The 17,591-nt window shown below is 48.1% G+C and overlaps 1 protein-coding gene across 3 annotated transcripts in view; it reads right to left on the bottom strand.

Moving 5' to 3' along the window:
- Positions 1-456: 456 nt before the first annotated feature.
- LOC119968815 (transmembrane protein 50B) overlaps positions 457-17,591 on the bottom strand; it is a 115,680-nt gene continuing 98,545 nt past the window's right edge. For 2 of the 3 annotated variants that reach the window (XM_038801638.1, XM_038801639.1), the window contains exon 8: positions 1,430-1,598. In XM_038801638.1, the coding sequence (XP_038657566.1) occupies positions 1,553-1,598 (46 nt within the window). In that variant the 3' untranslated portion in view covers positions 1,430-1,552. Of the gene's footprint in view, positions 1,599-17,591 lie in introns of all 3 variants that reach the window. The other variant, XM_038801640.1, reaches the window with a different exon arrangement.

Raw genomic sequence — 17,591 nt, 5'->3', positions numbered from 1 at the left:
GATTGTTCACTTCTGAGAATCCAAATCACTGAAAGCTGTCACACGCTAACTTTTATCTCAAGGGGTTTGGAATTCAAGTGAAGAAGTGTTTGCGCAGCTGTACAGAGACTTGGTCAGACTCCATCTGGGGCACTGCTCCAAAAGGATATATTAGTCTTGGATGAAGTGCATTGTGGATTTACCGGAGTAATATAAAGTCTTGAAAATTAAGTTTTTTGGGGAAGGTGTATGGTTTTAAGTTTAAGATTTCCATGAAATTCTTAATTTGATAAAATAATTTGATTGACACAGTAGAGGAGCTTATTCCCTCTTGTGGGTAAATCCAGAGCAAGTGGCTTCAATAGCTAAGTTATTCAGATGTGAATCTAAGAAGCATTATTTCACACAGTAGTGGAAATCTAGTGTCCTCTTCTCAAAGGCCATGGACGTTGGGTCAATTGAAAGTTTCAAGAATTATATAGTTTGATTTTTATTAGGCAAAAACATCAAGGGATATGAAAGAAAGGCAGGTAAACGGAGTGGAGTTACAGATCAGCCATGATGGAACTGAATGATGGAATAATCTCCAGAGGATGAGTAACTTAGTCCTGTTTCCATGTTGTTTCCTTTTAATAGTTCCATATTTCGTTTGGCGATTCATCACTCATTTGCTCACCAGATGTTGTCTACAAGGGAAGTCCGGTTAACCAGGCTGGGGTCACATTACATGTGTAAAATTAACAATCAGAAAAAAAGTTTTCATATGATGAACACTGTTGCTAAAATGCAAAGAAAATCAATTACTTTAAGGAGTCTCAAAATGGCACATTTCCTCCTGCCTTCCAACAGAAGATGGAATTAGAATACTTTGGCAGCTGTTTTTGACCGGCGCAGAGACAATGGGCCAAGGGGCTTTTCAGTGCTGTAGACCTCCATGAGAACAGAATTAGTTTCTTTTGTGAATTTTATTGAGCGAGAACTCAAGAAAATATGCCATTGAGAAGGTTTATTTCATAAATATTGTTCAAAGAAAAATAACTATTTAATCTTGGACATCCCTCCTCAAGACAACCAAGAGTTGGAGCAAACATTCTGATTCAACAGCAATGCACTTAAAATTTAAAAGAGTTAAACAGACAACTAATTCCTACAAATATTTAACAGAATCTAAAGTTTACACGTTTAAAAAGCTTTGGGGGTGCATAGAATGATTTTTTAAAAACACAAAGCAGCAATAATTGTAGCAACAATAATAGGTGCAGCAACATACATTTGATATATTATCCATATTTTTCCAATGAATTTAACAGTAGAGGTCATATGACAGTTATCAACCCAAACAGTGCATCATCTTCTGTTTATATGACTCAATATAACTATTATTCACAAAGCAGGTATCAGAATACAAAATATTAAATGTTCATAAAATAAAAAGATGAGTTTTTCAATTATCTTTAATACATTTTATCTAAAATCAAGTGGAATTAATATTTGGCTAACAATACAAAGCAGTGTATTTGCAGTTAACATTCATGTGCAGAATATCCTGAGTCAGTGCTGAAATGGACATAGTTTATGCCCAAAGTTCCTCTGTTCTCCCAAACTTATAGATCAGGCTGCTGCAAAACAAAACAACATTTAATCGATTCCTATATTTTCAGTCTCAGTGAAAAATGCTTGACCACACTTAATGTAGGAGTCAATATCAACACAGTCAATGTTGTGTAACAATGTTGTGTAACAAATAACTCAATGGACAGGCCCGTGTAACCGTTAAGCAAGAAGAGTTTGGGCTTGATCTCCAACATGAGCGAGATAATTTCAGATAGGGTTGCAACAGGATTTAGAGGAATCTATCCATCTATAATCTAATGAATAGCAACACCCAATGTCTGGGATCAAACATTAAGAATGGCCACTTGGCCAAGCTCTTGGTAGCTTTTTCAGAATCATGAAACCAATCGCGAGTCACTACCTCCATGAGAAGCTAGAGGTCAGAGTCAAGTGTGCAATCTAGATCGACATCAAAGAATCGCTGAACTGTCAAGGTCTGTCTTTCGAATGAGCTGTTAAACGGAGTCTCCATCTGTCTGCCCAAGTAAATGTAAATAATCCCACGGTATAATATGGGGAAGGGGCATAGAACTCTCAAGGTGACCAGGTCAACATTGATCCCTCAGTCAAGTACAACATAACTAATCATTTGCCATTATTTCCCTATATGACAAAACCTCGAAGGTTATTAATGAACTGTGAAATGATTTGGTGGATCCTCAAGGGATAAGAAAAGCTCCATATATTTGCAAGTTTACTTATAGGGAGAGAAAGAGAAATTTATTGAAAAAATGGTGGGGGTAGAGAAGAGAGAAAACAAAAGAGTGAAGAGCAATAGTTTTGGAATGAATAAGCAATGTTTTCTTGATTTATAAATAATGACTATTTGGCTACAGCAGGGACAGTGTCTAAAAGAGGTGACGCATTCTCAGCATATCAAGGATGTTTGCTATTTAAATCTATTTCAGCTCTCCATTAGGCCCATCTTCTCCATGCTAGTTCTTTGCAAGAACTCATCTAGTTCCATTCTTTTGCCTTTCCTCCCATAGCCTTGCAAATCTTTCTCCTCAGATAATTGGCTAATTCTCTTTTGAAAACCTTGATTGAATCTGCCTTCACCAAGCTCTCAGCAGTGGATGCCAGATCCTAACCACTTACTGTGTAATAAAGTTTCCCCTCACAAGATCGTCGGCATTCTTTGATTCTTCACCCTTCTGCCAACCAAAATAGTTTCTCCCGACCTGCTCTGTCCAGATTTCTCGTGATCCTGAATGCCTCTATCAAATATATTATTTTCTAATCCCGGTGGGAGAAGGTGTCTAGAGGAGCATTCCCCATAATTTATGGTACTCACCCAGAGTGGGGCAAAGGAAAAAGCTGCAGCAGCTGCCCAAGAAAAGCGGGGGAAAAAGGACAAAATGGCGGCCGGCGGAACACCCGAGGACTGGTGGAAGTGGGCGCAGGAGCAGCAAGCTGCTCTTCTGCGCTGTTTTGTGGAGCTGAAGGCTGAGTTGCTGGACTCCCTGAATGCGACTACCAACTAGCTGCTTGGGATCCAGGCGGCCCAGTAGGTGTCTACTCGGGAGTTGCAGCAGCAGGCCGCTGAGCGGGAGGAGGAGGCCGTGGTCCTCGTGGGGAAAGTGGAGTTGCACGAGGCACTTCACAAAAAGTGGCAAGACCGCTTGGAGGAGCTGGACGTTCGCATGAGGCGAAAGAATTTGAGGATCCTGGGCCTGGCGGAGGGACTGGAGGGGTCGGATCGCCCGTCGTACATGACCACGATGTTGAGCTCGTTGATGGGAGCGGGGTCCTTCCATTTGCCCCTGGAGCTTGAGGGAGCTCACAGAGTGCTGGCCAGGAGGCCTAAGGCAAATGAACCCCCGTGGGCGGTGCTGGTGCGGTTCCATCGATTTAGTGACCGGGAATGTGTGCTGCGCTGGGCCAAGAAAGAGAGGAGCAGCAAGTGGTAGAATTCAGTAGTGCGAATCTACCAGGACTGGAGTGCGGAGGTGGCTAAGCGGCGGGCCGGGTTCAACCAGACGAAGGCGGTGCTGCATGCCAAGCAGGTCAGATTTGGAATGCTGCAGCCTGCGCGTCTGTGGGTGACATATAAGGACCGGCACCACTACTTCGAGTCCCCGGAGGAGGCGTGGGCCTTTGTACAGGCAGAGAAGCTGGACTCAAACTAGGGTCTGGGAACACACTATGGCCATTGCTGTTTTCGCTGTTGCTGTTCTTCAATTTTGACACGTGTTTTTTTTTATGCTGGTTTTCTTTTTGCTCTGTTTCCGGGTGGGTTTATCTGTTGGGTATGGGTGTGGGGAACGTTGGGGGTATGTGCTTTATGTGTTCTCTTCTGTACGTGGCTGGGGGTTGGGGTGAAACTGGATTTTGGGGAGCTGCGTCAGAAAGGTGGGGTGTGGCAGTGTGAAAGCGCGGGCTTTCCTCTAGTTTCCTGCGCTGTGGGGCAGGGGAGGCAGAGCTGGAGGTGGGGGTATGGCCTCTACTGGTTTCCTTTCCCGCGCTGAAGCGGTGCCAAGGAGGTGTGGCAAGAGGGGGATGACCCCATGCTGGGAGGGGATGGGTTTTGGCGGGAGCTGCCGGGTCAGCAGAAGTCAGCTGACTCACGGAAGTACCATGGAGGGTGCGTCGCGGCTAGGAGGGGTCCTAGCCTGGGGGAGGTGGGGGGGGGGGGGATACCGGGTTGCTGCTGGAATGGCCAGGAAGGAGCTGGTGTGGGCCGGGGGGGTAGAGGAGAGGCGTTATCGCCATGAGGAACGGGTCAGGCGGGGCGAGCTGGCCTGGGACGAGCAGTCGATAAGCTATGGCTAGCCGGCGGGGGAGAGGGGCGGGTTGCCCTCTGATCCGGCTGATTACCTGGAACGTGAGGGGGCTGAATGGACCTGGTTAAGAGAACTAGGGTATTTTCTCATCTGAAGGGGCTGAAGGCGGGCGTGGCTATGCTCCAGGAGACCCACTTGAAGGTGGCGGACCAGGTTCGTCTGAGGAAGGGGTCGGTGGGGCAGGTTTTTCACTCAGGATTGGACGCGAAGAACCGGGGGGGGGGGGGGGGGGGGGGGGGGGGGGGGGGGATTCTGGTGGGGAAGAGGGTGGCGTTCGAGGCGGCTGAGGTGGTGTCGGACAAGGAGGGCAGATATATTATGGTGAAGGGTAGGCTGCAGGGAGAGAAGGTGGTGCTGGTTAATGTATATGCCCCGAATTGGGATGATGCCGGCTTCATGAGGCACTTGTTGGGCCGCATTCTGGACCTGGAGGCAGGGGACCTGATCATGGGTGGAGACTTTAACACAGTGCTGGATCCCCCACTGGACCGGTCCAGTTCAAGGACGGGTAGGAGACCGGCGGCGGCCAAAGTGCTGAGGGGGTTTATGGACCAGATGGGAGGGGTGGATCCCTGGAAGTTTGGGAGGCCGAGGGCGCGGGAGTATTCCTTTTTCTCCCATATCCATAGGGTCTATTCCCGAATAGATTTTTTCGTCCTGAGCAGGGGATTGATCCCGAAGGTGCAGGATGCCGAGTATTCGGCCATAGCGATTTCAGACCATGCTCCGTACTGGGTTGATCTGGAGATGGGGGAGGCGCGGGACCAGCGCCCGCTCTGGCGCCTGGATGTGGGGATGCTGGCTGATGAGGAGGTGTGTAGGAGGGTCCGGGGAAGTATTGAGGGGTATCTTGATGCCAACGAGGGGGAGGTCCGGGTGGGAATGGTCTGGGAGGCTCTGAAAGCAGTGATCCGGGGGGAGTTGATCTCCATCCGGGCCCATAGGGAAAGGAGGGCGAGGAAGGAGAGGGAGAGACTGGTGGGAGAGCTTCTGGAGGTGGGCAGGAGATATGCGGAGGCACCGGAGGAAGGGTTGCTGGGAGAACGGCGCAGGTTGCAGGCCAAATTTGACTTGTTGACCACCAGAAAGGCGGAGACACAGTGGAGGAGGTCGCAGGGCGCAGTATATGAGTATGGGGAGAAGGCGAGCAGGATGTTGGCGCATCAGCTCCGCAGGCGAGATGCGGCTAGGGAAATTGGTGGAGTGACAATAGGGGTGGGAATGTAGTGCAGAAGGGGACAGAAGTAAATTGGGTCTTTAGGGACTTCTACGAGGAACTGTACCGGTCGGAACCTCCGATGGGGAGAGGGGGGATGGAGAGCTTCATGAACAGGCTATGTTTCCCAAGGGTTCAAGAGGAGCTGGTAGAGGGGCTGGGGGCGCCGATAGAGTCGGAGGAGCTAGTCAGGGGGATTGGACAAATGCAGTCAGGTAAGGCGCCGGGGCCGGACGGGTTCCCGGTGGAATTTTATAAAAAGTATGCGGATCTGGTGGGCCCTCTGTTGGTGCGAGCCTTCAATGAGGCATGGGAGGGGGGGGGGCTTTGCCCCCGACGATGTCGCGGGCGCTGATCTCTCTGATCCTGAAGCGGGATAAGGACTCCTTGCAGTGTGGATCATACAGGCCTAACTCGCTCCTTAATGTTGACGCTAAGTTGCTGGCGAAGATCCTGGCCACCAGGATAGAGGACTGTGTGCCAGGGGTGATACACGAGGATCAGACAGGATTTGTCAAGGGTCGGCAGCTCAACACGAATGTGCGGAGACTGCTAAATGTTATTATGATGCCAGCAGTGGAGGGGGAGGCGGAGATAGTGGTGGCGCTGGATGCGGAGAAAGCGTTTGATAGAGTTGAGTGGGGGTACCTGTGGGAGGTGCTGGAGTGGTTCGGATTCGGGGAGGGATTCATCAAATGGGTGAGGCTGCTCTACGCGGCTCCGATGGCAAGTGTAGTTACCAATGGAAGGAGATCAGAGTACTTTAGGCTCTACCGTGGGACCAGGCAGGGGTGCCCCCTGTCCCCCTTGCTTTTTGCACTGGCAATTGAACCTTTGGCTATGGCGTTGAGGGAGTCAGGGAGATGGTGGGGTCTGGTGCGGGGTGGGGAGGAACATCGGGTATCGCTGTATGCGGACGACCTGCTGTTGTATGTGGCGGATCAAGAAGGGGAAATGCCAGGGGTGATGGAGCTGTTAGCAGAATTTGGGGGCTTCTCGGGCTATAAGTTACATTTAGGCAAGAGCGAGGTATTTGTAGTACACCCGGGTGATCAGGAGGAGGGAATTGGGAGACTCCCATTTAAGAGGGCAGTGAAGAGTTTCAGATACCTGGGGGTGCAGATGGCCAGGAGTTGGGGGACTCTCCATAAGCTTAATTTTACCAGGCTGGTGGAGCAGATGGAGGAGGAATTTAAACGGTGGGACATGGTGCCGCTATCGTTGGCGGGTAGAGTGCAGTCCGTCAAAATGACGGTTCTCCCGAGGTTCTTGTTCCTTTTTCAGTGTTTGCCCATCTTTAACCCTAGGGCCTTTTTTAGAAGGGTGACTAGCAGCATCATGAGCTTTGTTTGGGTGCATGGGACCCCGAGGGTGAAGAGGGTCTTCTTCGAGCGGGGTAGAGATTGGGGGGGGGGGGGGGGCTGGCGTTACCCAATCTCTCGGGGTATTATTGGGCGGCCAATGTGTCGATGGTGCGCAAGTGGGTAATGGAGGGGGAGGGGGCAGCATGGAAACGGATGGAGAGGGCGTCCTGTGGAGATATAAGCCTGGGGGCCCTGGTAACGGCGCCGTGGCCGCTCCCTCCTACGAGGTATACCACCAGTTCGGTGGTGGCGGCGACTCTCAAGATTTGGGGGCAGTGGAGGCGACATAGGGGAGAAGTGGGGGGCTCGATGGAGGCTCCGTTAAGGGGGAACCATAGGTTCGTCCTGGGGAACATTAGAACATAGAACAGTACAGCACAGAACAGGCCCTTCGGCCCTCGATGTTGTGCCGAGCAATGATCACCCTACTTAAACCCACGTAACCCGTAACCCAACAATCCCCCCATTAACCTTACACTACGGGCAATTTAGCATGGCAAATCCACCTAACCCGCACATCTTTGGACTGTGGGAGGAAACCGGAGCACCCGGAGGAAACCCACGCACACACGGGGAGGACGTGCAGACTCCACACAGACAGTGACCCAGCCGGGAATCGAACCTGGGACCCTGGAGCTGTGAAGCATTGATGCTAACCACCATGCTACCGTGAGGCCCTAATTGATGGGGGATTTCAGGGTTGGCACAGAGCGGGCATCAGACAGCTGAGGGACCTGTTTATTGATGGGAGGTTTGCAAGCCTGGGGGAGTTGGAGGAGAAATTTGGGCTCACCCCGGGAAACATGTTCAGGTATCTGCAGGTAAAGGCATTTGCTAGACGGCAGGTGGAGGGATTCCCTTTGCTTCCCACGAGGGGGGTGAGTGACAGGGTGCTTTCGGGGGTCTGGGTCGGAGAGGGGAAGATATCTGATATCTATAAGGTCATGCAGGAGGTGGAGGAGGCGTCAGTAGAGGAGCTGAAAGCTAAGTGGGAGGGGGAACAGATCGAAGACGGGACATGGGCTGATGCCCTGGAGAGGGTTAATACTTCCTCCTCGTGTGCGCGGCTTAGCCTCATCCAATTCAAGGTGCTGCACTGGGCCCACATGACTGGGACGAGGATGAGTAGGTTCTTTAGGGGTGAAGACAGGTGTGTCAGGAGCTCAGGGAGTCCAGCGAACCATGCCCATATGTTCTGGGCATGCCCGGCACTGGAGGAGTTCTGGAAGGGGGTGGCGAGGACGGTGTCGAGGGTGGTGGGATCCAGGGTCAAGCCAGGATGGGGACTCGCGATTTTTGGGGTTGGGGTGGAGCCGGGAGTGCAGGAGGCGAAAGAGGCCGGTGTGCTGGCCTTTGCGTCCCTAGTAACCCGGTGAAGGATCTTGCTACAATGGAAGGATGCGAGGCCCCCAAGCGTGGAGACCTGGATCAATGACATGGCGGGTTTCATTAAGCTAGAGAAGGTCAAATGCGCCCTGAGAGGGTCGGTACAAGGGTTCTTTCGGCGGTGGCAACCTTTCCTCGACTTTCTGGCTCAACGATAGGGTACGGGGACAGTAGCAGCAGCAACCGGGGGGGGGGGGGGGGGGGGGGGGGGGGGGGGTTATTTTGTTGCATTTCATTATTTGTCATTATGTTTTATATTTTCTGTAAAAAATTCCAATAAAAATTATTTTTTAAAAAATATATTATTTTCTCCGACAAAACAGCGCCATCTTCTTCAATCAATCCATTTCACTGAAGTTCCTCACCTCTGGAACTATTCCCATGAATCGTTTTGGCACCCGCTCCAATGCCTTCACATCCTTCCTAAGTGTAGTGTGTAGAACTAGACAATGCTTCAGTTGAAGCTGAACCAGCATTTTGTACATTCTCCTATTTAGAAAACTCAGGATCCCATAAGCTTTACCTTTTCTCAACCAATCCTGCCACCTTCAATGATCTTTGCACAAAAACCTTCATGTCCCTCTGTTCCTGTGTCCCCTTTAGAATTGTATCCTTTATATATTGCCCCTTCTTGCAAACCTTTCTCCTTGGATAATCATCTCATACTTCTTTAAATTTCATTTGCCACTTGTCACCCATTACACCAACCTAGATCCACTTTAATTCCATCACTATCCTCCTCACAGAAACAATATTCAAAATTTGTCTCATCTGCAAATTTTGAAATTGTGCCTTCTACAAGTTCAGGTCATTAGTGTAGATCAGGGAATCCTCCTGTACAGGAACGACCTTCTGAGCCCGACAGCCCCCACCCCCCGCAAAGTACACATCCAGCCCAGTGGTGATAGCTACATTAGAAACTTGGAACCAGATGAGACAGCACTTCGACTTAACCGAGGTGTCCACCATGGCCCCCATCTGTGGTGACCACAAATTACCACCAGCTATGCCAGACACCACTTTTAAGAACTGGAGACAGGACGGAGGGGGGGGGGGGGGGGGGGGGGTGCTGCTGCTGCTGCTGGCGATTAGAGACTTCTACATGGGGGACAGACTTGCATCCTTGGACGAGTTGACGCAAAGACTGGAGCTACCGAACGGATAGGAGCTCTGACATTTACAAATCAAAACCTTTCTCTGCAAGGAGACAACGAGGTACCCTGGGGCCCGGAGAGACACAATGCTGGAGGAACTGCTCGATGCAGACGGGATGGTAAAGGGGAACTGTGGGGACATCTACGGACGACTGTTAGAAAGGGCGAGGACAGAATTCTCCGGCGCGGGAGAATTGGCGGTGGCGGGAATCGCGCCCGCCGAATGGCGGCCACTGGCAGTGCCCCCCCCCCCCCCCGGCGTTTGTCTAGCCCTCGATGGGCCGAATTCCCGCCCGTTCTATGTAGGTCCCACCGGCGTAAATTGGAGTAGGTCCCTTACCCGCGGGACCTGGCCGCGCAGGCACGGGGCGATCTGGCCCCGGGAGGATGCCCCACGGTGGCCTGGCCCGCAATCGGGACCCACCGATCCACGGGCGGGCTTGTGCCGTGGGGGCACTTTATTCCTCCGCGCCGGTCATGTAAGCCTCCATGATGGCCGGTGGCGCATGGGCGGACCCGCGCCGGCTGGCGGAGTCCCTTTGGCCCCGGCTGGCGTGGCGCCTAAGGCCTTCCATGCCTGCCAGTGGGGCACAAACTACTCCAGCGCTGGCCTAGCCCCTGAAGGTGCGGAGGATTCTGCACCTTTGGGGCGGCCCGATGCCAGAGTGGTTCACGCCACTCCATCCCGCCGGGCCACTGGGTACGGGAGAATCCCACCCCAGAACCCGACTGAACAGGTTCTTCTCGGAGGTGGAGGACAAGCGTGAACGGTGCCAGGCAGGCCCAGCCAACCATGCCCACATGTTCTGGGCCAGCCCCAGAATTGTTGGGTTTTGGACAGCCTTCTTTGAGGCGATGTCCAAGGTTGTGGAGGTGAGGCAGGAACCATGCCCGAGAGTGGCAGTCTTCAGGGTTTCAGAACTACATATTGGGAAGAGGGCCACCACCCTTGCTTTTGCTTCCCTAATTGCATGCCGGAGAATCCTGCCCAGCTGACGATCAGCAGCACCACCCACAGCTGCGGACTAGCTGGCAGACCTGTTGGAATTTCTCCACTTGGAGAAGTCAAATACACGAGTTTCAGACAAGGGCTTCCACAAAGTGTGGGAGGCTATTCAGCAGCCTGTTCCAAGACCTGTTTGAGGCCAATAGCGGATAGGAAAGGAGGGGCAGGGGGACATACAGGACCACACAGAGCAGATAGGAACAAAGGGAAAGGGGACAAAGGAGCAACCCGGGAAATGTCAGGAGGGGTCATGGGAAAAGACTCAGGAGGAGGCCAGAGGGCCCCCCCTACAAAGTCTTAGCGGCAACAGTAACAACACTTGCTTATTTTGTACTGTATAAAATTAAAAACCGGAATAAAAACATTTTCAAAAAAAAAATTAGTGTAGATCAAGAAAAGCAGTGACCCTAACATCAACCCCCGAGGAACCTCACTGTATACCTTCCTCCCGTCCAAAATACAATCATTCAACAGTACTTGTTGCCTATCATTCAGTCAACCTTGCATCTAGCTGCCATGTTCTTTTTATTCCATGAGCTTTGACTTTTGGAAGTCAACGTATACCAATCAACCGCATTACCTCCATAATCCTCTCTGCAGCTTCAACAGAAAACGTAATCAAATTAATTTAAATGATTTGCCGTTTACGAATCCATGATAGCCTCCCTTAATTAATCTACATTTGTCCAAGTGACCCTTAATTTTGTCACAAAACATTTTGTTGTTACAAAAAGCTTTCTTATCATTAAGGTTTAACTGGCTGGCCTGTAGTTAATTGTTGGGCTTATCCTTGCATAACAAGGGAGTAACATTTGCAATTCTCCAGTCCTCTAGCACCACTCCTGTATCCAAGGAGGATTGAATGATTATGGCTCGTGGCTACATTCTTACCTCCCTCAAAATCTTGGATGCACCTCATCCAGTCCAGTGACATGTTCATTTTCTGTAGTCAGCCTATCTAATAGCTCTTAGTTATCAATTTTTAGCCTGTCCGGTGTCTCAAGTACCTCCTCTTTCACTATGACTTGGGTAGCATTGTCTTCTTTGGTAAAAACAGACGCAAAGTGCACATTTAATACCTCAGCCAAACCCCCTGCCTCTGTGTAAATCCCCTTTTTGGCTCCCAATAGGTCCAACTGTTCCTTTTATCACCATTTTACTATTTATTTCCCTACACAAGTCTAAATTGTAATGATAAAAAATCCTCAGAATCATGAACCTTTCCATTGCCAATCTTCTTCTGGAAATACTAAAACCTCATGACATACTGCAATGAAATTTCTTGTTGCCAGAATGTTTTTTATGCTATTCACAAGTAAGCTTCTGATCTGGAGTGCTGAATCAGATTGTCAGAAATAAGCATGGTAGAATAATTAAGAGGAAATGGTGTCCCAAGTAAATAATAGCCATAGTCTCACATCGATCTGATGTGAATAGAAGCTACTTTTGTTTTTAAACATGGGGGACTGTAAACCATTAAGTAAAGCTAAACCACGATGTAGTATTAGCTACTTGTGGGAACCCTAATACAATCACACAGTGGGAATATCCCCAATCTTCCCTCAATTCAGTGTCATAACCTCACAGAGTGTAGTAGAAATTATATTTGTTTAAATTGAGTTTCCAATAGTGTAATTCTAAGGAAAATACCTGACCATGGAAATCTTACTTTGGAATGCAAATATCCGTCTCTGGGATCAGTAAAGATGAAATCAATTGAATGTTAATATACAGAAACATTTAGCCACAGTACATGAAAATCTGTGTATGCAATTAAGCAGCAGTCATCATTTCCAGTTAGTCAGGAAAGGTGGGAGGTGATGTGGAGGCACTTTAACATCTTCACACAAGATTTTCTGGAAATTTGTAGTGTAGCTTGTATAATTGCGCAACTATTTCCATTTGTGGTCTGGAAACGTTATCCCATTCATGTCGTGGCAAGACACAAAGCGTTGGCAACAGTAACAAAACTGTTTATGCAAGCATGCGATTATGGCATTATCCTCTGCTGGCACTAGGGGACTATTTTATGATTTTTGCAGAGTTGTGACATCTCTTTTATTATAATGCTACCATATTTATTAGGGAATGCAATGGTATCTTTTCCTTCCAGTTCAAATTTTTTCTTGTCCTCCACCGAAGGCGTCAGCCCATATTCCAGTTCAGTTCCATTGGTGTCAGAGTACCAGTTGCCATACAGTGAGCAATTGAAATGATCATTCCACAAAGGAGGTTGGACAGGGTCAGAAGGCAACCATGGAACCTCTCACATTGTCACGCTAAATGTGGTCCACATATACCTTCTCTCCACAGCATCTTTACCCATTTACCCATTATGTCATTGGGAAAGCTATGAAGCTGTGGTTTCTATGTGTTATTAAATAGTAGAAATCTGTTACAGCAATGGTGATTCATAGGTTTAGAATTATACAGAAAAGGACACAATTCGACCAATCATGTTTATGCAAGCTCTTTGGTAGAGCTAATCAATTAGTCACACTCTACCTCTCTTTTCCCCATAGCCCTGTAAATGTTTTTGCTTCAATTATTTAGCCAATATCCTTTGGAAAGTTATGATTTAATCTGCTCCCATATTCCAGATCACAACAGCTTTCTGCATTTAAAACAACTTTCTCCATGTTGCCTCTAGCTCCTGTCCCTTCTGCCTTCATATCTGAAGATTTACATAGCACACTTTAAAATACTGTATTATTATTAAAGCTAAAGTCCCCAGAGGAGAAGAGCTTACTGCTTACAACATCCTTACAATACCACTGATCTCTGCAAACTGAGATTAATGAAAGGAACCGAAACTTAGCTGAGAAGCTGATCACGCTTGGTTGAAAACAACATACGATTGTAGCATGAATTTTCATAATATCTCCAGTCAGTGCTAATAATGCAATGCTGCATTTTTTCAAGATTTAGTTTCAATTAAAAGCCACAACGCAAAAACACTCTTTCATTATTTACTGTTTTAATTTCCGAAACTCTCATTTCGAAAACACCACCTTGCAGAGTAAAAAGTTAGGTAAACATTTTAATTTATAGGATTCAATTATTATGTTTGTATAGGCAATTGCAGACCTATATTAGTAGGTTTTTGGTCAACTGAGAAGAGGGGGTTTGGCGGGTAAACTCCACTACATCCATTCTCAGATTCATGAGGTTAGTTAGAGTGGTTTGATTACTGTGAGCAAGGTAGAAACTGAATAGATGGGATTGAAAGAGACGTTTTGGGAGTATTATGGATTTGGGAAGAGAAGACAGGAGCACATATCATGGAGAGCAAAGGAGGGCTAGTCATAGTCATAGAATCATATAGTACAGAAGAGGCCCGTCGAGACTGTGCGGACAAAGCTACACTAAATCTACACTAATTCTACCTTCCAGCACTTGGCCCAAATCTTGAATGTTATGAGATTTCAAGTGCTCATGAAATGAAAATCGCTTATTGTCACGAGTAGGCTTCAATGAAGTTACTGTGAAAAGCCCCTAGTTGCCACATTCCGGCGCCTGTCCGGGGAGGCTGTTACGGGAATCGAACCGTGCTTCTGGCTTGCCTTGGTCTGCTTTCAAAGCCTGCGATTTAGCCCAGTGAGCTAAACAGTCCCATCCACATACTTTTTAAAGATTGCGAGGTTTCCTGCTTCTACTGCTGGCAGTCAACTCCCAACATCCTCGGGGTGAAAAATATTTTCTTCAAATCCCCATCAAACCTCATGCCCCTCATCTTAACATTATGCCCCCAGGGCAGCATGGTGGTGCAGTGGGTTAGCTCTGCTGCCTTACGGCGCTGAGGTCCCAGATTCGATCCCGGGTCACTGTCCGTGTGGAGTTTGCACATTCTCCCCATGATTGCGTGGGTTTCGCCCCCACAACCTACAAATGTGCAAGCTTGGTGGATTGGCCACGTTAAATTGCCCCATAATTGAAAAAAATGAATTGGGTACTCTAAATTATAAAAAAAAATTATGCCCCCTCGTTACTGGTCCTTCAACAAAGAGGAACAGCTGTTCCCCATCCACCCTGTCCATACCCCTAAAATTCATATACCCCTCAATCAGGTGTCCACCCCCCCCAGTCTTTTCTGCTCCAAAGAAAACAACCCAATCCTAGCCAGCCTCTCTATAGGTCAAGTGCTCCATCCCAGGCAATATCCTGGTGAATCTCCTCTGGACCCTCTCCAGTGCAATCACATCCTTCTTACTGCATAGTAATTCAGCTGTGGTCGAACCAAAGTTTTGTACAACTCCAACACAACCTCCATGCTCTTATAATCTATGCCGCAACAGAGAAAAGCAAGTGTCAGACGCCTTCTTGACTACACTGTTAACCTGTCCTGCCACCTTCAGAGATCTGTGGACAAGCACCCCAAGATCCTCTGAGCTTCCTAGTATCCTGCCATTCATTGAGTACTCCCTCGTTTTGTTCCTCCTTCCAAAGTGCATCACCTCGCACTTTTCAGCGTTAAATTCCGCCTGCCACTCAACTGCCCATCTGACCAACCCATCTATATCCTCCTGTACCCGAAGACCTTCTCCCTCACTAGTAACCACCCTGTCAATCTTTGTGTCATCCGCAAACCTACTTACAATCCACCCCCCACCACCCCCATGCTCATCCATATTGTTTATATACATCACAAACAATAAGGAACCTAGTACTGATCCCTGTGGTATACCACTGGGCATCAGCCTCCAGTCACAAAAACAGCCGACTACCACTACCCTCTGTCTCCTACCATTAGGCCAGTTTTGGATCCAACTTGTCAAGTTACCGTGGATTCCATATGCCTTTACATTCTTTATTAGTCTCCCATGTGGGATCTTGTCAAGGACTTTGCCGAAATCCATATAAACTATATCTACTGCACTACCTTCATCTACACACCTGATCACCTCCTCGAAAAATTCAATCAAATACGTTAAACATAACTTCCCTCTGTCAAAGCCATGCTGACTAACCCCAATCAAATCTTGCCTCTCCGAGTGAAGATTAATTTCTCCTTCAGAATTTTTTCCAATAGTTTCCCTATCACTAATGTGTGACTCACTGGTCTGTAATCCCCTGGTTTATCACTACCACTCTTCTTGAAAAGTGGAACATTAGCTGCCCTCCAATGTGGCCAGTGAGGAATTAATAATTTGGGTCAGAGACCCTGTAATTTTTTCCCTTGCCTCCCAGAGCAACCTGGGATACAACTCATCTGGACCTGGGATTTATCTACTCTTCAGCCGACCAAAACCTCTTCATTCCCTGTGTCAAACTGTTCAAGAACCTCACAGTCCCTCTCCCTGAATTCTGTACCAACATCCGCTTTCTCCCAAGTAAAGTCAGATATGAAGTACTCGTTTAACACCCTACCAACTTACTTCGGATCCACGCATAGGTTGCTCTCTTGGTTTCTAATGGGCCCTACTATTTACCTGGTTATCTTGATACATATATACTCTTTTGGAAAATATTTTTATTAAATTCATTACATTTTATACATAAACAACAGTCAAACAGTAACACATTATCAACAACCTCAACAAACAAAACAAAACCCTGCCTACAATTATAACCCCCCCCCCCCCCCCCCCCCCCCCCCCCCCCCCCCATACAACAATCCCCAAGCAGCTAACAGTAACTAGATCCTTGAAATACAATATAAATGGGCACCATCTGCAACAAAACCCATCAATCACTCCCCTCACCCTGAACTTGACCTTCCCAAGGTACAAGAACTCCATCAAATCACAGTCATGCTGTGGTACTAGGAGGTGTTGCCTGCCTCCAGCTCAGCAGAATCCACTGCCAAGCCAGCAATGAGGCAACAGCTAGAGCTTCTGCCACCACCCCGTCCTCAATACCAGCTGGTCCAACACCCCAAATATTGCAACCAATGGGCAGGACTCCAAATACACATTTAAATTTGCCGACATGGTGTTGAAAAAAGACCCCCAGAAACTCCCCAATATGGGACAGAACCAGAACATGCGAGCATGATTTTGCAGATCTTCCCGAGCACCGTGCGAACCTATCCTCAACCCCTTCGAAAAACTGACTCAATGTGGCCTTAAGTGAGATGTATCCTGAAAAACCACCTCGAGCTGAATCAAAATTAGCCTCGCGCAAGATGATGCAGAATTCACCCTGCGGAGCGATTGACTCCATACCTCCCCCTCCAAAATGGGACCCAGCTCCTCCTCCCACCCAGCCTTCACCTCCTTCAACAAAACCTGCTCTTCCCCCAAGATCCAAACATATAATCAAGACGTACCGCCCCCCTCTGACCCTGCACAGGAGAGAATCGTTCCAGCAAGATGGATAGTGGCACCCAGGGGAAGGTCAAAAAAGCTTGCCGGACTGTCACGTGCCTGAAAGTACCTAAACATATCCACCCCACCGACGCCTGCTTTTTCCCTCACTCCGTCCAAGTCAGCAACCTACCCTCTAAAAATAGTCCTTTAACCTCTCCAGCACCTTATCTTTACAGCCCACTAAAAAGCCATCAAGATTCCCCTGTTGGAACAAATTATTCCTGCAGATAGGATATCACCTGAACACCAACCGCCCAGCTTAAGATACTGGTGGAACCCCCGCCACAATTTTCTTACGTTCTCCCTTGCGCTTCCTTTACTCCACTAAGGCCTCCACTTGTTTGCTCTCTTTGTACCTGCTAAAAGCCTAATCTTACCCGCCAGTGCTTTTTCATACCCCATCTTTGCTCTCCTAATTGTTTTCTTAAGTTCCCCCTTGCACTTTCTATACTCCACTAAGGCCTCTGATTTGTTCTTTTGAACCTTCTGAAAGCCTCCCTTTTCTCTCTTAATTCAGTCCTGAATATTTCTAGACATCTAGAGTTTTCTGGGCTTGTTGCTCCTACATTTCACCCTAAAGGGAACATGTTGGGTCTATACCTTCCCCATTTTATTTTTCGGCTGACCATCTTATTCCTTTTCCATAACAGACTTAAATTATGCTGTGTTATGGTTGCTGTCACTAAAATGCTCCCCCACTGTCACGTCGAACACCTGCCTGGCTTTGTTCCCAGAATTACACCTAGCATTGCACCGCCCCTTGTTGGATCATCTACATATT

Source organism: Scyliorhinus canicula, chromosome 7 (assembly GCF_902713615.1).
Source record: "Scyliorhinus canicula chromosome 7, sScyCan1.1, whole genome shotgun sequence".
Lineage (NCBI taxonomy): Eukaryota > Metazoa > Chordata > Chondrichthyes > Carcharhiniformes > Scyliorhinidae > Scyliorhinus > Scyliorhinus canicula.
The sequence above is the reverse complement of the archived record's forward strand: the minus strand, read 5'-3'. Positions and strand labels throughout refer to the sequence as shown.